The sequence below is a fragment of the Panthera onca genome, chromosome B1, assembly GCF_046562875.1.
Source record: "Panthera onca isolate mPanOnc1 chromosome B1, mPanOnc1 haplotype 2, whole genome shotgun sequence".
Lineage (NCBI taxonomy): Eukaryota > Metazoa > Chordata > Mammalia > Carnivora > Felidae > Panthera > Panthera onca.
The window spans coordinates 103,319,681-103,341,253 of record NC_138342.1 but is presented as its reverse complement, the minus strand read 5'-3'; the positions used below and the strand labels follow the sequence as shown (position 1 = coordinate 103,341,253).

General features: G+C 34.5%; 1 protein-coding gene across 4 annotated transcripts in view; it reads right to left on the bottom strand.

Annotated features, from left to right (window-relative positions):
* The window catches only part of ADAD1 (adenosine deaminase domain containing 1), a 102,912-nt gene that overhangs the window by 62,202 nt on the left and 19,137 nt on the right, over positions 1–21,573 (bottom strand). For all 4 annotated transcript variants that reach the window (XM_078445778.2, XM_078445775.2, XM_078445777.2 and 1 more), the window contains exons 7-11: positions 17,845–17,968; positions 15,336–15,506; positions 13,306–13,535; positions 5,511–5,748; positions 648–780 (exon numbers count right to left, since the gene is read on the bottom strand). In XM_078445778.2, the coding sequence (XP_078301904.1) occupies positions 648–780; positions 5,511–5,748; positions 13,306–13,535; positions 15,336–15,506; positions 17,845–17,968 (896 nt within the window). The remainder of the gene's footprint in view (positions 1–647; positions 781–5,510; positions 5,749–13,305; positions 13,536–15,335; positions 15,507–17,844; positions 17,969–21,573) is intronic.

Genomic DNA, 21,573 nt, shown 5'->3' with positions numbered 1-21,573 from the left:
ATGCGTGACACAGGTGACAAAAACTGAAATAATGTGCTTATAACATGCAATAGCTCTTAATCTTATAAAAGATTAAGAACATTATAATTTGAATAGTAGGAATGATTACAAGTAGTATTTTTCCTTTGTATTTAAAAACATTGGCAAATTCTCTATATGTTACATTTGTAATACTAAAAACAGAATATTTTTAAAGAGAGAAAAAGGCTCTGTGAATCACCAACCTAATCAGGTCCAAGTCACATGCTGAAATTAAAGCTATTTCACAACTTTGAAATAGGAAAATTAATTTATATGGGTATTTTAATGTACTATTTTAAAATACATAACCTCTAAAGTTAACACAGTTAACACCTACAGAAAAAAAATTCATTACCATTTTGTTTCTCTGGATATGAAAGCAGGTTTTGATTGATATCATCAAAGTATGTACCTACCAACTAAGGTCACTACTTTAAGTGGCAACACTCATTTACACATCCAATTTCTGGCATATTCATTTAAAAATGAATTTTACCAGTACATGGCAATACCTTATTGTCAGGTACTATTCAACTAACTTCTGCTGTGTATCATCATCATAAAATTACATTTTTGTTGTCTTAAATTTGATTTCTATAATCATTTTCATTCCTTGAAGGACTTACCTTTGCTGCATGGTATGTACTAGCTTCAAGTAAATCTTCTTTTTTAGCTTCTTTGGCAAGCAGGTTAAATCGACTTAACATTGCAGCCTTACAAAGCCGACTTGCCATTGACACACCACTTTTAAATGGGGAACTAAAGTAGGAAGGAATGAAACATTCATCATTATTCAAGGATATATGTTGACACTGTAGAGAGTAAAATCAACACAGAATCTACAAATATTTTTCTCAGTTATGTACAATGCAATTTACATGAAAATTGTCCTGAATATTTAATTACTTTCTGAAGCTTATTTCTTTTATTAAATTGCAGTTTTAGTTACTATAGTGTTGCATTAAAAATTAAAGAAGATGGACATTGGAGCATTTTATTGTTTAAAGCAAAATTAATCTATTTTGATCCAAACTAAAACAACGGTTTTACCAGAATTGACTGGAAAAAAGCAGAGAAATATTTTCTGGAACTGATGAAAATGTCCTGCACTTTGGAGTGATGGTTACACAGGTATATACATATATCAAAAATCATGAAACTGTGCAGTGCATTTCACTGTATGTAAATTTAACTCACTAAAAAGTAAAATATCTACACCCCTTCTCATGACCTCCCATATTTGCATACATGCATGTAGATATATTTTTTGTTTCTAATAAAAGCGGGTCCACAGACTATGAAAGTTTTTGCTATTGTAACTCTCTCTTCGTTGTATCTTCTCACACTAGCTGTTCTTGTGATTACAAAAATTGCCCAAATCCTTTCTTCCTCCCTGTGTTCATGCTCTTTATAATGTGACTTTTCAAATTCTCCTCCCAATAACTGTGGTTAATTTCTCCTCCCCTTGAATTTGGTCTACCTTTGTGACTTATTTTGGTGAACAGAATAGATGATGTGTCAGTTCTGAGCCTGGGCCTCATAGGTTTGTGTTCTCATTCTCTAGGGAATCCTCTGCCAAATGAGCCAGCTGGGACTAATCTACAAGAGGTTGAGATAACACATGGACCAGAGTCCCGTCATCCCTCTAAGATCAGCCAAATTGACTTTCAATTGACCTAGAGCTAACTCCAGACGAATGAGGGAGTCTAACCAAATCCAGCTCAGGTGACCTAAAAACTTGTGAGCAGTAATAAATGGTTATTTTAAGTTTTGAGGTAGTTTTAACCACGTTTTGAGGTAGTTTATATAAAGCAATAGTTAACGGTAGTACCCTCTGGTGTATGAAATCTATTGTGTGATATCTTTATTAATATTTTCACCAAGATAACCTTTTGTTGTAGTTTTTTCCAATGATTCTTCAGCTTTTCAGGTATAAATGATACCATATGCAAATAAAGGTAATTTTACCTCCTTCTTTTCAATATTTTATAGGCTCTCACTTCTTTCTCTTGTCCAAATGCTTTCAGTAAAAGATTAAATAGCAGTAACAGTAAACAATAATGTCTTGTTCTGGATGTTACTGGAAATGCTTCTGAGATTTCCTCATCAATCATGATGATACTTTTAATAAAGACACATTTTATCTTTAACAAAAGTATCAAAATATTCCTTTTTTATTATCTTTATCTAGATAGTTGAATATCTGTATTATGTGCCTTCTTAGAATTTATAGAGAGGAATATTTGGGGTATTTCCCTAGATCAATTAATATGACAAATTATTTTAATAAGAATTTCTAATGTGGTATTATTTCTATTATGTTAGCACTATCCTCAAATTCCTAGAAAAATACCAATTGGTATTGCTGTATAAAATATATATATATTTTTAATATACTACTACATTCTGCTTCCTAATATTTTATACATAAATTTTACTCAGATATAAAAGAAAGTTTAGCCTGTAACTTTTGTGAGGGGAGGGCATCAATCTTCTATCTTATTTAAGTACAGTGGTATACCTGCTTCATAAAAGGATTTTGAAGTTTTCTATCTTTAGATAGCACTGGAAATTTCTACTATTTAAGATTTAAAAAATTCCTCTGAACCACCGCAGAATGGTGCCTTCTTTGAGAATAGTTAGGGCATCTTCTTGATAACTTTTATTATGAAAACAGTGTTTAGATTTTTCCCTCTTCTGTACCAGTTATAGAAATAATTTTTTCCTAGAAATGTATGCATTTCACAAGATTTTCAAATATATTTACATGGTTGACCAAAGAAGTTTTTTAGGATTCTTTCAATCTTCTATTTTTGTTAATTACTCCCTTTTTGTTAAATGAGATTAATAAATGACATTTACCAGAATCAGCTTTTTATGATTACTTACAACTTGTTTGTGCTCTAGCTCTTTAATTTACATTTCTCTTATTGACTTTTTCATTCTGCTTGATTTCCATTATTTGTTGATATAAGCATTTAAAGTACTGATTTTCTATTCAGCTTTGCTTTAGCTATATCCTACAAGTTCTTACATGAAATGCTGTCAATATCCTTGTTTTCTAAATATTCTGAAGTTTCATTTTACATTTCCTCTTTGAGCCAAAAGTTAAGAGTATTTTTCCCAATAAATTTCTAGTATCCTGATTTTAGTATTTATAGATTTACTATATTACAAATACTATCTACACATTGCTTCTTTTAGAATTTGAAATTTTCTTTGTGGCCTAACATAGGATGAATTTTTTTCAATATTCTACAGGTTCTTGAAAAGTAGGTATATTTTACATTTTTATGGTGCAAAGTTTCGTAAGTTAAGCAAATCTACCTTTTTGTTATTAAAAACCACTATAACCTTGCTTATTGTCTATTTGCTAATGAAAGAGGTCAATTATGGTCTCAACTAGTGGTGGATCTTAATTTTTCCTCCTTTTCTGTAACTTCTGCTATATGAACCTTGATACTATGTTATTTGTTGCATAGATATCCATTAACTGTTTTTGTCTTCCTTGTAAATTATACCTTTCAATGATAAAGTATCCTTTGCCTTACGTAATGCTTTGAGGCTGAACTATACTTTGTCTAATATTTAGATCACATCTGCTCTCTCCATTTGTAATCACCTGGCAAGGATATAGCTACAATAAAAGAATTAGGCTCATTTTGTATCTATTGATTTTAGTCTTGTTGCGTTATTTTCTGTTTTCAGTAAAAGATTTTTAAATGTCTTTCATCGAAGATTTGTTTTGTTTTTATGTGTATAGTTTGTTCATAATTAACAGTGATATTACTTTTTGATGATGCAAAGCAATGGTTTAATTCACATTAGTTGAAGTAATCAACAGAATGCTTGACTGAGTTCATACCAAGAAATGTTTGTATGTGGTCTTGATTTAAATCCATCTTTCACAAAGAAAGCAAGATTAAGCATTTAAACTTTTAACATTATTCATTACTTCATTATAAACCTATGGTCACACGAAAAGAAGGGTTTTAGCTTTGCTTGACAATCAGTGGCAGGGATGTTACAAAGAAATGTCTAAAGGCATAGTGTCTAAAGACAAGGGCTTTGGAAATACAATGTCCAGATCAGAATCCCAGCTGTGTCACTTACTATTTGGATGACTTTAAACAAGATATTTAACCTACTTGACAGTTTACCTGTAAAAGAGCAACAATACAACCTAATCTACAGGGTTATTACAAGAAGGTAGTATAACACAGTACATTAGTTCTCACATTTAAGTGTAAGTAAGTAATAGGGGCGCCTGAGTGGCTCAGTCGGTTCAGCATCCGACTTCAGTTCAGGTCATGATCTTGTGGTTCGTGAATTCAAGCCCCGTGTAGGGCTCTATGTGGACAAGCTCAGAGCCTGGAGCCTACTTTGTATTCTGTGTCTCCCTCTCTCTCTCTGCTCTCCCTGGCTCATGCTCTGTCTCTCTCACTCTCAAAAATAAAAAGTAAAAAAATAAAAAATTAAGTGTAAGTAAGCAATATTTGAAAACACATATCAAATATACAGATTCTTGAGTCTTAGATCCAGAAATTCAGCTTCAGTAAGAGAAAATGAATTTTTAATACAAACACATTATATGATTCCAGTGCTAATTAAAATCATGAAATGAGGTGTGCCTGGGTGGCTCAGTTGGTTAAGCATCTGACTTCAGCTTAGATCATGATCTCACAATTCATGAGTTTGAGCCTTGGGTTGGGCTCCATGCTAACAGCTCAGAGCCTGGAGCCTGCTTCGGATTCTGTGTCTCCCTCTCTCTCTGCCGCTCTCCCGCTCATGCTGTCTCTCAAAAATGAATAAATGTTTAAAAAAAATTTAAGTATTTAAAATCATGAAATGATACTTAGAAAAATATAGGTTCTGGAGACTGATTTTGAATGCTGGCTCCATTCAACTTACTGTGTAACTTCAGTAAGTTATAGAACTTCGCCAGGTCTGTTTTCTCATCAGAAAAAAAAAAATGGTTTTTTTTCTCCTTAAATTAGTATAGCCACACTCAATGATAACACACTCATTACTGTTCATAATTTAAAATTTTTTACCTAAAAAAGTTACAATAATTTTAAAAACTGTATTAAAATGTATTATTTTGCTTATATGTGCTTTTGGGAGGGACTTTGTTATTATTATAGCATAGACAGAGGAAGATTTACTGTGAAGTTTAACTTCTGGGCCCCTTACACTTGCACTTCTAAATACAGCTGATCCTTGAACAACACAGGTTTAAACTGTATGTACAGTTTTTCTTTTTATGTACAGATTTATGTACAGATGTTCTTTTCTAATAAATACAGTATTTTCTCTTACAATTTTCTTTTTCTATTTTTTCATTTTTATTTAAATTCCAGTTAGTTGACACAGTGTAATATTAGTTTTAGGTATACAATTTAGTGATTCATCACTTACATATAATACCCGGTACTCATCACAAGTGCCCTGCTTAATATGCGGTTTTAAAAGAAATTAGAAATGCTAACCTTTCAGTGATCTTTCCACTTAGGCCATCCACAATCTCCAAAGAAATGTCCCCCTGTGCCCAATTCAGACTCAGGGATTTATATTCCAAGTTTGTTTGAAGTGGATATGCAGAAGGTACTAAACTAACATGAGGTCTGTTGACCAAGTAAAACATTGGAAGTTTTGAAGTCAGTGCATCATCAACACGTTGCTTTATAGCAATTTCTAAACCTCTAGTATCGCTGCAATTCCCATTACCTAAAAAGTAAAAACAAAACACTCAGAAGAAGTTCAATATTAAAAGACTATACACCAAAAAAAAATTGGAAAGAGTCTAAAGTCTATCTTTTATCTTGCTACTTTTCCTTTCCTACTTCTCTCTTAGCACCTGTTTCCATATTCTTTACCAGAATTAGGACAAGGTATCAAGGTCATGATTTCTATTCAAAAAAGAATCTACAGAAAATACAGAAAGTAAAAAAAATTGAAATTCCAGTGAAGAGCCAGAACTGACCCAGAAAAAAAAAAAAAAAAACAACAAGCAAGCAAACAAAGAAAAAAATCCCAGTACTTTATACAGGTTTCTGCCAAAGACAATTGACTCGTCTTGATTTCTCAGATGACAGCATGAAACCAACACCTAATACATGAGATAAATGTGGCTGAGAAATAGTTGGTGAGAGTAAGTTACTTTTCTATATCTAAGGACCACAAATTACAACTATTCTAGTACTGTAATAGTCCAGTTTCACAACACAAAGTAATTTAAAGAATGGCCATTTCTGGTTAAAATTTTGACCAATATCAAACCTTTAGAGTTCTTGGTTAAAATAACTGTTGAAAGAGAGCTCAAAGAGATGCAATGTCATTAGTAAGGTATAAAATAATGGGCTGCAAACTTAAAACAGAAGTTAAACAAGTCATTCCTATTTAAAAATTAAGAATTCTAAAGTAGATCTCTTTTCTCCTTAGTGGGTCGGAGGTTCTCACAAGAGAAATTTTATAAACTACTAGATAATACTTCAGAAAAAAGTTGTTTCCGTATCACTGAAATTGTTGAGATGGATGGCTACTGGTCTTACACTCATTATGACTACTTGGAAACTAGAAAATGATGTAAAGAGAGCATGAGTTGCTTTTGTCACCCTTTTTCTAAGCACTCCTTTGTGTGTGTGTGTGTGTGTGTGTGTGTGTGTGTGTGTCTGTGTCTGTGTATGTGTGTGTGTGTGTTTCATTTTAATTCTGGTATAGTTAACACACAGTGTTAAATTAGTTACAGGTATTTAACATAGTGATTCAACAATTCTGTGTATTACTTGGCACTCATCAAGAGGTGTACTCTTAAAATCCCCATCACCTATTTCACTCACACTCCCTCCAATGTACCTTCTCTATAGTTAGGAGTCTGTTTTCTGGTTTGTCTTTTTTTTTTTCCTGCTTGTTTCTTAAATTCCACAGGAGTAAACTCATATGATATTTGTCTTTCTATGACTTATTTTGCTCAGCCTATACCCTCTAGATCTAACCCATGTTGCTGCAAATGGCAAGATTTCATTCTTTTTAATGGCTGAATAATATTCCAATGTATGTATACACCACATCTTCTTTATTCATCTACTGATAGACACTGAGCACTCCTCTGAATATTCCAAATTAAGAAATACTGACAAATTAAGTCTAGGATAAAGATATGCTGGGCACAAAAAAAAAAGATGCTTGGACATAAAACATTGGTAAGAAGGAAGGTCTGTGGTCTGTGGAATAGTCACTGTATCTATAATGGACAGAAGACATAGATTCAAAAGAAAATGTTATATATTACATACTGTGCTACAAACTAAATGTATTCCGACAAAATTAATATGTTGAAACCTAATTCCCAATGTGATGGTAGTTGGAGGTGGGCCTTTGTGAGGTGCCCTCATAAAAGAGGCTCTCACCCCTGCTACAGTATCAGGACACAGTAAGAAAACAGTCAACCATGAATCAGGAGACAGGCCCTCACCAGAGAGTGAATCTGTCAGCACCATGATCCTAGAATTTCTAGCCTCCAGAAGTGTGAGAAATATATGTTTAGGTGCTTAAGACACCCAATCTGTAGTGGGTAGCCACAAACAGAGTAGTAGCCCAAACAGAGTAAGACATACTGTAATAAGATAAGGATACTATTTGTGCCCAAGGTACCAAGACATATTTTGGAAAAAACAAAAAAAACCCAAGAACCCAACAACACTGCAAGTCAAATTCCATGTAAGATTCCTTAAATACCAAATTGTTTCAACTAGATGTTTTAATAGGGTGGTATAAAAGCAATAATTTAATAGAAAAAATCAAGGATATTGATACTAGAAATTTTATTTTTCCCCCTTATATATGTATGCTTTAACTATTAACTAAATCTGAGGTGTGGTTTTGGTTCTATCTTGAAACTAAATCTTGTTCCTGGAAAAATACGGCTCTAAAATTATGTCATATAATAGGAAAAGTTTGATTTATTTAAAATCATCTAAAATAACAACATAAAACTTGAAAGGTAAGTCAAAAAATAAATCTAATCAAAGACTGAAGCAGACCTGACTTGACAGCTTTTTTTTAAATTTTTATTTATTTTTGACAGAGAGAGAGAGAGACAGAGCATGAGTAGGGGAGGGGCAGAGAGAAGGAGACACAGAGCCTGACACGGGGCTTGAACCCACAGACCGTGAGATCATGACCTGAGCCAAAGTCAGATACTCAACCGACTGAGCCACTCAGGCACCCCAACTTGACAGCTTTTTATACAGAAAAGATTCTCAGGAGCGTAATCTACCATAAGTGTAATGTAAGTCAATAGAAATGGTTCCTGAAAACAGTGTGGAGGTTCCTCAAAAAATTAAAAATAGACCTACCCTATGACCCAGCAGTAGCACTGCTAGGAATTTACCCAAGGGATACAGGAGTACTGATGCATAGGGGCACTTGTACCCCAAGTTTATAGCAGCACTCTCAACAATAGCCAAATTATGGAAAAAGCCTAAATGTCCATCAACTGATGAATGGGTAAAGAAATTGTGGTTTATATACACAATGGAGTACTACAGGGCAATGAGAAAGAATGAAATATGGCCCTTTGTAGCAATGTGAATGGAACTGGAGAGTGTGATGCTAAGTGAAATAAGCCATACAGAGAAAGACAGATACCATATGTTTTCACTCTTATGTGGATCCTGAGAAACTTAATAGAAACCCATGGGGGAGGGGAAGGAAAAAAAAATAGAGGTTAGAGTGGGAGAGAGCCAAAGCATAAGAGACTGTTAAAAACTGAGAACAAACTGAGGGTTGATGGGGGGGGGGTGGGAGAGAGGGAAGGGTAGGTGATGGGCATTGAAGAGGGCATCTTTTGGGATGAACACTGGGTGTTGTATGGAAGCCAATTTGACAATAAATTACATATATTTTAAAAAAAAGGAAATAGTTCCTGAAATAGCTAATAAAAACTGAAGCTGCATGAATAAGAACGAAGTATCTAAATCAAACATTAGAGAACTGTGCACTGGTCCTACCACATCTGGAACATTGTAATTAGTCTGAAGCATTACATTGTTACCACCACCACCCATATACCACAGAACATCTGGAGAAAACAAATCATGTTCCTGTGAAACACAAATGTGTGGCTAGAAGAAGACATAAGGCAAGAAGCATCCTGTGTGTATATTCATAACACTCACTCTGTATTTTACACAAAGGGCACCCCTGAGGGTAACACAACAGTACACAGCACCTAGCATTTAGTAGATGGCTCAATAAATATCTGATGAAAAAGGAATATAAAAGATTAGATTACCAGAAAGCAATAATTATCAATTCTAGATGCACATTAGAATCACTAGGGATTGGAATATTAATACCAATGCTTAATTCCCATACTATTTTAAAAGCTTCCCAGATGATCATCAAATGTAACAAGAGCAAAGAATTTAAAAAAAAAATTTATTTTTTAACTGTTCCAGACAGAATACGTTTTAAGTAGAAAAATAAAAGCACTTTCAACAATAAAACATGCTGACTCAAACCATTTATTCATGAAACATTTACATTTGTGCTAGGGAACATAATCCAGACCAAGATGAGTGTGGCATAGCATCTGCCTTCAAGACCGTCAAGTTTAAGAGACATAGCAGTGAAATTCTAGTCACTGGCTATGCTCAGACAAAGCTGTCAGAGCTCAATTTAATAAAAAAAAGCACCAGCATGAGAAGTTATAAGACTAGGTTTGAGTCTTGGCTCTGCCAATAGGCAAACTGAATGATTTTGGGCAAGTCTTTTATTAACATTGTGAACCTCCAATCACTGATCTTAAAAAAAAAAAAGGGGGGGGTAACATAATCTCTAAGGTTATGAAATGTGTAAATCTATGTTTAAAACAGTTTCACTAGGAGGGAATCAGCAATTAGTATTCTTTACAATCCAAATGTACAATTCAAATCAGCATATGAAAAGCACTCCTGGATGGAAATACCTCTGGACAAACACTCTTGAAATGTTTAGACAGATGACCTTACCTTACCAGAATACCAAATTTGCAAAATATATCTTAAAAACCTTGAAAATATAAATCCAGCTGTTTTTAAGTACCTAAGCAAAGTGAAATTTCTTCCATATTAGTCTGGATTGCTTTCTATTAAAATAATAGTAAATGTATTTTTAAATGCAAGTCTAAGACTTTTTCCTAAAAAAGAAAAAGAATACTACCATAAAGTGATAAATATCTGACAATATCTAGAACATAAAATTTGTTTCCGTAAACTTTTTAAAATGTTAAATAAGTCTTAAAATATAATACTCTCCATTGGTAACTGATCTAGTAAATTAGGTTTTTAAGAATCAAAATAAAGAACTGTAAAAACTTTCATGAGACTTATTAAAAGAGAATGGGATGAGGTCACTATTCTCAAAGAACTAGATTTAATTAAAGGGAAGTAAATTTCAATTCTAAATACAGAGAAATTCGTCTTTAAAACAATTGGAGCTATTCAATTAATAGAATAGATTGGCTTTAAATCCTATGCTCCACATTACTAGATGCTTTTAAACTAAGGTCAGATGATCCTCTATCAGGAATGACATAAAAAGAGTTTATTATTAAATGAGCAGCTATACTAGACTACTAATACAGTTCAGTGAACTCAGGATTCTTTTAGCTCTCCAAATCACATTCTTTTAGTGTACGGACACTTTAAATGAGTATTTCTCAAAGAGCCATTCACATCATCTGTATAAGAATCACCCAGTGGTGCTCTTTTAAAATGTATATTTCTCTGCCTCAAAACTTCCTACCTCCTCCACCAGACACAAAATAGAGATCATAAGAAGTCCAAAAATGTGCCTTTGTTACAAATGTATACGCATTAAAATCATTTAGACTATACCAGACAGAACATCAGTTAGCTTTAGATGTGTCTCACAAAGATGCCAAGAAAAGAGAGCAGAAACAATTTTACAAAGTCTTATATAGTGTTTTATCGTTACCTGGTGTTCCCCATTGCTAGGTGCAAGATGAACTCAAAATGACAAGATTTAATTTTTAAGTTCCTATCCTAAACCACTAGCTAAATTCTTTTTTTTAATTAAAAAAATGTTTTTTAATGTTTATTTATTTTTGAGACAGAGAGCGTGAGCGGAGGAGGGGTAGACAGAGAGAGGGAAACACAGAATCCAAAGCAGGCTCCAGGCTCTGAGCTGTCAGCACAGAGCCCGACGTGGGGCTCAAACTCACAAGCTGTGAGATCATGACCTGAGCCAAAGTCAGACGCCCAACAGACTGAGCCACCCAGGCGCCCCAACCACTAGCTAAATTCCAAGTAATTTTACAAGAACCTATATCCATCCTTTTGAGAAACCACAGTATGGAGTTATGTCATATAAATGACATATTTTAAAATACCTTCTTCACCAGAGTCAAAGAAAGCTGTGATTCTAGAGAAAGCATAGATAATTCTTAGATACTTAATAGACATTCAAAAAGAAAAAGAGCCTTTCTTAAAGGAGATTGAGGAAAGTTTAAGTGTCTGAGAGAGTATCTGACATGACTAAAAGAAAATATTGCAAAGAACCTTGGAAACTAAATTAAATCTAAGAAATGTATCATCTATATGAATATGTATTTGGAAAAAGTAGATTTAGAAGTAAGCACTTTTGAGGGTAAGAATAGCAGGCACTGCCATATTTACCAGGGGCAATATGATTTGGAGGGTTAACTTAGTAATATTTTTCAAAACTGCTAATGCATACTTCTTTGCCTGCAATTCTACTTCCAGGAATTCATCTTAGTAATATACTTTTACATGCATAAATAATAAATATAAAAAGGTCATTCACTGTAGCATTTTGGCAGTGGCAAAAAAAAAAAAAAAAAAAAAAAAAAAAAAACAAACCAAAAAAACACCCTACAAACAACCTAAAATTACCACAACCTAAAAATGGTTAAATAAATTATGATACATTTATACAAAGAAATATTACAGTGAGCCACGAATAATGAGGAAATTCTTTACATACTCAACATGGAAAAACTTCCAAGATACATTATTAAATGAAAAAAGATGCAAACAATATGAGCTGTTATCATCTATTCACATAAAATACAGAATAGAAAAGAAAAGAGAAGGGAAAGAATGTATTCATTTATTTCTATAAGCATAAACTATCTTTGGAAAGAAAAACAAAAAACTAGTAACAATGAATGCCACAGAAGTAAATTGGGTGCCTGGGGCTCTAGGATGGGAGGGAAGCTTTACTGAAAACCCTCCTGAATCTTTTGAATTGTGAATCAAATAATGTATTTCCTATACAAAGAAAATAAGGTTAATATTAGAAAATTAAAAAAAAAGAAAATAAATAACCATTTTCCTTTTTACAATTTATTAAAGCCAAACAAAAATAGGAAGAAAATACAGAATCTTATATACACATGGAACTGAAAAAGTTTTACCTATAAGAGAAATTTCTAAGAAATGGTATATCTAACAAACAAACAAACAAAAAAAACAAGAAAAAAATATAAGAAATAGTACCACCTAAAAACAAAAATTTTACCCATGTGAGGATCTAAAGCTTGTACATGCAACTGTTATTAAAAATGGTAAGCAAAGAAGAACCAAGTAACAGTATAATTTAAAGTGTTTCACAAGGGAATTAAAGTTTTACAATACCTAGGGCTTTATGAAAACTATAAAACTGAGCCCCAAAACTGTTTATTGAAATAATGCCTGAAATAACCATTCAAATATAAATACAGCATTCTGTAATACCTCCCACCACAGAAAGAAGTAAATTGCTAATTCACGTTATTTATCTTGTGCTCTAGCTACTTCCTACTCATTTGACCAATTTAAAGGATCCAGATCATAACCAAATGTATGAAAAAGGTAGGAAAAAAACCAAAATGGGCACTTAATATTTTTTCTTATTTCAAGGATAACTAAAGACAAACTTTTAGATTTGAGAAGTTTAAGGAAACACCTTTTTCCAAAAGAAAAGGAAAAAAAATTAAATATTGTGCAAACAAAAGTGTAAGTTCAAGGTATAATGTATCTAAGGTATAATATATCTAAATGGCTAATTTAAAATATTAATTTTTCTCCTCCTGATAAGAAAGCAGAAGTCATATTATACTAAGTATGATTACAAGCTACCATGAAATGAAAATCTCAACAAAACAGTGAATGTGTTTTTTACCTTAAATAAAGGCTCAAGAGTGCAAAAATCTGGTTTTACACTAATTAATATATTTACTTAGTAAAAGAGGTCAGGAGGTACTGAAATCCCACTCACCAACAAGTATACTGCTGATATAAACTGGCTGTATAAAGTGACTCAGCAATGCTCCCTGTACACCAAGCACTTCCCATCTTGTCAATTTGTCACTTGAAGACATACTGCTTACTCTATTAACAACATCTGCAGGACAGTAGATAGTCAGATAAATTTTGCCTTCAACAGCCACATGGAGACTCAGCTCTTCATTGGCTTCAAATGCAGATATAGAATGTGGATTAAGACGCCTAGAAAAAGAAAAGTTTTATCCCTTTAAAAAAAAATAGTGGAATATTACTCAGCCATAAAGAAGAACAAAATCTTGCCATTTGCAGCAACACAGATGGAGCTAGAGAGTATTATGCTAAGTGAAAGTCAGTCAGAAAAAGAAAAATACCAGGTGATCTCACTCAGATGTGGAATTTAAGCTCAGTTAGTGTTTTAGCAAAACAAATGAGCAAAGGCGAGAAAAGGTCGGGGGGGGGGGGGGCAAACAAAGAAACAGAATGTTAACTGTAGAGAATGATGGTTACCAGAGTGTAGGTGGATGGGGGGATGGAATAAATAGGTGATAGGGATTAAGAAGTGCACTTGTGATGAACACTGCACGCTGAACGGAAATTGTGAATCACTATACTGCACCCCAGAAACTAATATTACACTGGAATTTAAATTAAAACTTTAAAAAATGTTTTTAAAAAGTTGACAAAGTAAAAATCTTTATGTACTTAAGAACTGGGGGTGGGGTGCCTGGGTGGCTCAGTTGGTTGAGCATCTGACTTTGGCTTGGGTCATGATCTTGTAGTCCATGAGTTCAAACCCCACACAGGGCTCTGTGCTGACAGCCTGCTTTGGATTCTGTGTCTCCCTCTCTCTGCCCCTCCCCCACTAGTGCTCTATGTCTCTCTCTCTCTCTCTCAAAAATAAACAAACATTAAAAGATAAAAAAATAAAAAAAGAACGGGGGGCATCTGGGTGGCTCAGTCAGTTAAGCATCTGACTCTTGATTTTGGCTCAGGTCATGATCTCACAGTTTGTGAGTTCAAGCCCACATCGGGCTCTGTGCTGACATCGTGGAGCCTACTTGGGATTCTGTCTCTCTCTCTCTGCCCCTCCCCTTTCGCACATGCATGCTATGTCTCAAAATAATAAATTTTATTATTTAAAATAATAGAATTTTTTTCAGACATGTTTAACTTGCCAGTGTTCATTTAATTTCACGAACAGAAATAGATGCAAAACCAAAGCAAGGTAGGAATGGAGTAACATAGTTCTACAAGATTAATACCAAACATAAATTAACCATATTTAGAGCTTCTGGCAAAGATAAATTCTTTTTACTATCTTTGTGTCCCTTAAAATCAAATGAATACCTAATTTTTGTTCCTACCACAGTTCCTAAGCTATTTTCTTTCTCTGTATGAGTATTTTTTTAAACTACAAAGAGAATGAAAAAAAAAAAATCCTGACAATTTGTGTTCAAGATCTTTTCCAATAAAATATGTTAAAAAATGTAAAATAGTTTTTCTTGAATTTTCCCTCCAGGAATACTCCTTGCCCTCGTTTTCAAAGGTATAACTGTAAGAATTTTTAACAAAATATTAACCATTATTCTCTCTATATGGTGAGACTTGAAGTGAATTTTGCTTTCTCCTTTGTGCGTGTCTGTACTGTTTAAATTTCTGATGCTACCCATTCATCAAGATAATGAAGTTTTGGCCACAGATCGACCAGAAAAGCAAACTGCATTTCTTGATTCTGTAATAACATGTGAAGAGTGCATAAATCCATGCTTCCCTACCGTTTATGAAGTCTTCAAACTTGAAAGGAAATTTTCAACATCATAGAAAGAAAGTGGTAAGGTAGAGGAGATTAAGTGGAGGGGAGGGAGAAAGAATCTGTGGCCTCTAGCTAGCCACAAATAACACCTCAAGACAGAGGGAGAACAAGGATAGATATGAAGTTACTTGTTCTATTGCTGTTATGTATACAGAATATATGACATAGACATCCTCACTGCTTTGAAAAATAACTTCCATAATACTTACAATTGTGACTTAATCTGGGCTGACCCTTTAGGCAACTGGTTCATATAGAGATAAATGTTGACATTCTGTTTGAGAGTGAGTAGATTAGAAGCTGCCTCTGTACAAAATACTGATTTTTCCATCATAGCAGGATTTTTGCTGTAGAAGAGCAGAAGTTGTCTATAAAAGTACCTAAAATAAAGGGGTTATAACTTTATCAAGTAATAGAATTTTTAAATTATATATCTTAAGTATCATATCTATACATGTGTTGTGAGCAATGTCTCTCCCTATGTGTTGAAAGTTTTGATACCTGATAAGAGCTCCTAAAATAACTTTAGTCTTATTTAATGAAGAGTTAAACTGTATGGGAACTCCTCAGCTGGAGCCCAGTCTGCCATGTGATTTGCCTTAAAGCACCATTCCTTGATTACCACTCCACTCATTTCACATTTGAGTCTGCATCTGTCATATCCTGCAAAATACACATTTCTCCACTGATTCCTCCTTTTCTCACAAGTTCTGTTCTCAGCCTCCTGCATGAGGTGTCAATATTCTGTCTTATTTCTATTTCCTCTTCCTGTCAAAACAGACAAACAACTGTGGTTCCTGTTTCTTAGCGGTTGTGAAGACAAAAACACAAGAGTACAGAACAGCACAATGAAGACCATAAGTTATAGAAGTGAAACGATCTCCTGAAAAACTAATACTAATCAAATCAGGAGACAGATATTATTTTGCTTATTAAATAAAAAACATGATTTTAGTACTTTCTTCAGAAATAATGAAAAATTAAGCACCAGTATATAACAAGGCCAAGCATGGGAAGAAATACACATATCAGATAATTTTAAAGAGGTCAAATAATTCAATAAGCACCAATGGGGATTAGAGAACAATGAGTTACATTACCTTCACGGACTTCCCTAAAACTTATCTTTTAAGATTATAGGATTCTTTCCTTATAATTAGAGATACGTGCTTAAGTTTTTTAGACAAACTAATGTCTAAATATGTTTTCAAATACTCTAGCAGAGAAAATACCACCAACAAAAAATGAGGATGCAGAGATTAAATGCAGAATGGTGATAACTGGGGGCCCCTGGGTGGCTCAGTTGGTTAAGTGTCCTTCAGCTTAGGTCACGATCTCACGGCTTGTGGGTTTGAGCCCTGCGTGGGGCTCTGTGCTGACAGCTCAGAGCCCGGAGCCCGCTTCAGATCCTGTGTCTCCCTCTCTCTGCCCCTCTCCCACCCATGTTCTGTTTCTCTCTCTCTCCCAAAAATAAATAAACATTTTAAAAAGTTTTTTTTTTAATTAATAAAAAGGAAGCTTATAACTGGATATGCTGATCATTGGATATTGGTATGAGAATGCTGATAACTGAATGATGGAACTCATTATCCTATTCTCCCTAGGGTTTGAATATTTCCACAAAAAAGTTTTATAAAAAGTAAGCTTAATGTCTTAATGGAACCAAAATCTGGCAGACACTGGAGAAAGTAACACATTTCTTAATGTTTTCATATGAAGGGACTTCCAACGAGTAACCTTCCTGACTTCTCCCTCCTACCTGCTACTAACTCCTTTCACAAGGAGCAGAGTGACTGATGAGTTTGGAAGAAGAAAGTAGGCCTCCTCACCTCAGCCCTTTTCCTTCTCTCTTTTAAAAAATGTTTATTTATTTATTTTGAGACACAGAGAGACAGCATGAGTTGGGGAGGGGCAGGGAGAGAGAATCGCAAGCAGGCTCTGTGCTGTTAGCACAAAGCCTGATGTGGGGTTCAATCTCACGAACCTTGAGATCATGACCTGAGCCAAAATCAAGAGTTGGACGATAAACTGACTGAGCCATCCAAGTTCCCCTTATTTCTCTTTAAGATCTGCCAGCCTATACAAACTTATAGTTATAAAATACATAGGTCAGGGGATGAAAATATAGCATAGGGAACAGAGTCAATAATATTGTAATAATTTTGTATGGTGACAGATGGTAACCATATTTGCTATGGTGGTGGTGGGTGCATGAGTGTTGTAAACTAACATGCAAATAGTATAATACTGTACATGTCAACTATATTACAACTTAAAAAAAGAATACCTTATCTATATTCTGCTATATAGTAAACTTTACATAGACTTCATGAATGGAAACATTGTTTTCTGGCAATACTTTGGGTAAATATGGCTAATTTAGGGGTGAAATATTACCAAGCCAACTTGGTCCAGATCTAAAGCTATATACTCTTAATTACTTTGATCAGTGATAAACATGTCATATTAAAAAAGTTGCAGGACTTAAAATGGAGCTCATAAGGTCTTGATAATAGAAGCCACTAAAATCCACAGATTATAGACACTGCAGTTACAGTAAGGTTTTCAAAAATGACATGGAAATAATCAGATGACCTGCATAAGGAAAAGAATGTCATATCCATGGCTCAGTGATTTGTAAATAAAGACACTGATATGTGGTTACTTTGGGCTGAAAGCATTAATGTTTGATAGCATTAAATATATTTGTCACCTTACCTAAGGAGAGACCTTCTTGCTGTAACAACAGCATGAGTATCGTGCAACACTCTTCCATTTGGCTTAATGCACTGGCTATAATTGTATTCACCTGTGCCTATAGCTACAACTTCATGCTGTCCAGCTGAAAGGAAAAGGTTAAGAATAGTAGGTTATTTTCACCTCCATCTTAACTATGTTCAACCTCTACCTTACCATTTTAAAGTTACTAAAATATATTGACCAAAGAGATGCAAAACTTACACAATTTCAATTTCAAGTAAGAGTTTGAGAGTCTTCTAAGAACTAATTTTTTAAAAGTTCAATAATTTCAATTAAAAATTCAGATATTTTATGATAGTTCATCTGAACTTTTACTACAATCAACAGAATCATTAGATATCCTAGGTTGAAAACTTCCATTTATTTCTTCTACATCTAGATTTGTTTGGCTTACTAGAGATTTCACTGGCCATTCTATTTCTGCCTTAAACAAGTTATCTACACATAGTGGCTCCTTTTTTCTTAATATACTCAAACTCTCTACAAATAAAATTATAGTTTCTGTTCTACTAAAACTGCTTTTTTAGAGAAACAAGCACCTTATGCTTTTTCTAACAGTTTTTCTCCATTTACTTTTTGCTGTACCTCATTTGAGATTTCCTTGAAACTCTATGCTCAAATTACACAATTCTTTTTTCCTTTCACATCCTATGAGGCCTTTCTATAGCCTAGTCACTAGCTCTTTTCTCTCGATACTCTCTTCTGAACATTGTGCCTTTTAAATCTTTTACCTCTGTTGATGATTTAAAAAAATCTCTAGTCTTAGTCTTTCAGAGAAAGTTCAATTTCACATTTGCAAATACCTAAAGGACTTTCATTAATTCAACAAAAGCAGCTGAGATCCTACCAAGTTCCAGGTGCTGAGGTTGATGGTAAGAATAAAATATTGAGCAAGATATGCCCTCATGAAGCTTCTAATAGGAGAGACAGAAAAAAGACAAACCACAAACTGTGATATGTGCTTTGAGGAGAAAAAATATGGGGCAAATGCAAAGAATGATTACATTCTTATTGTAAGAAAAAGTGCGTTTCGGGGGGAGGGGGGAGAGGTTACCCTATGCAAACTAGTTGCAGAATCCCTCCCTATGAAACTGAAATTTAAGTTTCAGTATGAGGAGTGAGCAACATGAGGAGGTAAAAGGTACTGGAGTTAAAAGACAGACCAGTACAGCTGCTCCAGTAAAGAGTGAAGGGAATGGCATAAGATGAGGTTAGAGAAAGAGGCATCATAAAACATGCTAAGGATTTGTGGATTTTACCCAGGAGCTGTGGTGAAGTTACTGAGGTAAGGGAGTGAAAATCGTATTGGGTTACATTTTAAGATCACTCCTTTATTTGGAAAATGCTATATGTAGGGTCCAAGAAACCAGAGATCATGACTTAAGACTCAAATAATGAAGGGTAGTTGGAAAAAGAATAATCAGATCTGAGATAAAGTTTGGGGATACAATAGAACTTAGAGAAAAATTTTGGGTCTTAGGGAAAGCACTTAGATTTTCAGTCTGTCTTAAGTCATTTACTGAGATGGAGAAAGCTGGAGAAAAGAAAATAAGACAATAAAAATAAAAAGTTCCATTATCATAAATGTAGCTGCTCCAGGAAGGAGTGGATGGTGGTGGGAAAAGTGAATTATATAGAGTCAGTGTAAGTTCTGGGATGGTGATGTTAAGTTTTGAGTTATAAAGGGCAATAGGGTAGCCAAGAAGTCAGTTTCTATTGCAACTCTAACTTGACCTGCCATATTTCAGGGAGATGCTAGTTTGATAATGCAGGAAAAAGAAGGGAATAACCCAAAGAAGGTATTCATTAAGATGTGCGAGGGAATGAAACCAAAATTTAAGTGAAGGAATTGGTTTTATGAGAGAGCCTGCCTCCACTCTCACAGTAGAGAATATGAGCACAATTGCAAGGAAGTGCACAGAGTTGGTGGAAGAGGATGGAAGGAAGTTTGGATTTGAAAGCTTCTTACAAACAAAATTAAAAATTATGAGGCAAGGCCAAAAGCTGAAAGCAAGGATGGAAAAGAGGATGTAGGGTACTTGAGGACAAAGAAAAGTATGAAACAGCCATTCCAGGGAGTGTGTGACACACCCTACTGGAGACACAGGCTGGCTGGGCAGCGAGGAACACCAATTAGATTTTCTAATACCTTTTAAGTAGGTACTGACTGTACAAGTTACTCCAGCAACAGGTACTTAATTTTACTTAGGCTTTCCCCAACCCATATTTGTAATCATATTTCTAACCAGACTTATTATTCTCATTCATGCTATTCGCTCAACTTCACATCAGCTTCCAGATTCCCGTGTATGTGGAAACACCATTCCCCTTATGTAAACTTGAAATGTTTTACTCATCTCACTTCATTTATCATTTGTCACTCCATCTTATCGCATCAATTTCTAAAAAAATATTATTTTCTTTCCCTGTTCATACTTATCTCAACTCTAAGCACCTCCATCATAACCATCTAATTTATGATTCCCTAATTCAGGTACAACCTGTGTAGTATTTTTAAAAAGTTGTTGGCAATTATTGCTTAGACATCAACTTATTTTAATTATCACAAATATAAATCAATGTTTTCTTAAATACCAAGTACTTTGCCAAATAGTTTACAGTATTATACCTAATCCTAATAACTCTATGAAGTAGAGATTGTTATAACTTCTACTTTTAATTAAAAGAAAACTAAAGCAGAGAGATGTTAAGTACAAAATGTGCCCAAGTCATTTAAGTCTCAGAGCTACGTCTGATGCTGTTTCCAACAATTATAGTACAGTATCAATCCATGACCAAAAATCTTTCACCACTTACTATCTACATCTCATTAAATCCAACTTCTGATTGGATTTTATTTATTTTTTTTTCAATATATGAAATTTATTGTCAAATTGGTTTCCATACAACACCCAGTGCTCATCCCAAAAGGTGCCCTCCTCAATACCCATCACCCACCCTCCCCTCCCTCCCACCCCCCATCAACCCTCAGTTTGTTCTCAGGTTTGTTTTTTTTTAACGTTTTTATTTATTTTTGAGACAGAGAGAGACAGAGCATGAATGGGGAGGGGCAGGGAGAGAGGTTAGACACAGAATCGGAAGCAGGCTCCAGAATCTGAGCCATCAGCCAAGAGCCCGACGTGGGGCTCGAACTCACAGACCATGAGATCGTGACCTGAGCCGAAGTCGGACACTTAACCGACTGAGCCACCCAGGTGCCCCTGTTCTCAGTTTTTAAGAGTCTCTTATGCTTTGGCTATCTCCCACTCTAACCTTTTTTTTTTTTTTCTTCCCCTCCCCCATGGGTTTCTGTTAAGTTTCTCAGGATCCACATAAGAGTGAAAACATATGGTATCTGTCTTTCTCTGTATGGCTTATTTCACTTAGCATCACACTCTCCAGTTCCATCCACGTTGCTACAAAGGGCCATATTTCATTCTTTCTCATTGCCCTGTAGTACTCCATTGTGTATATAAACCACAATTTCTTTACCCATTCATCAGTTGATGGACATTTAGGCTCTTTCCATAATTTGGCTATTGTTGAGAGTGCTGCTATAAACTTGGGGTACAAGTGCCCCTATGCATCAGTACTCCTGTATCCCTTGGGTAAATTCCTAGCAGTGCTACTGCTGGGTCATAGGGTAGGTCTATTTTTAATTTTCTGAGGAACCTCCACACTGTTTTC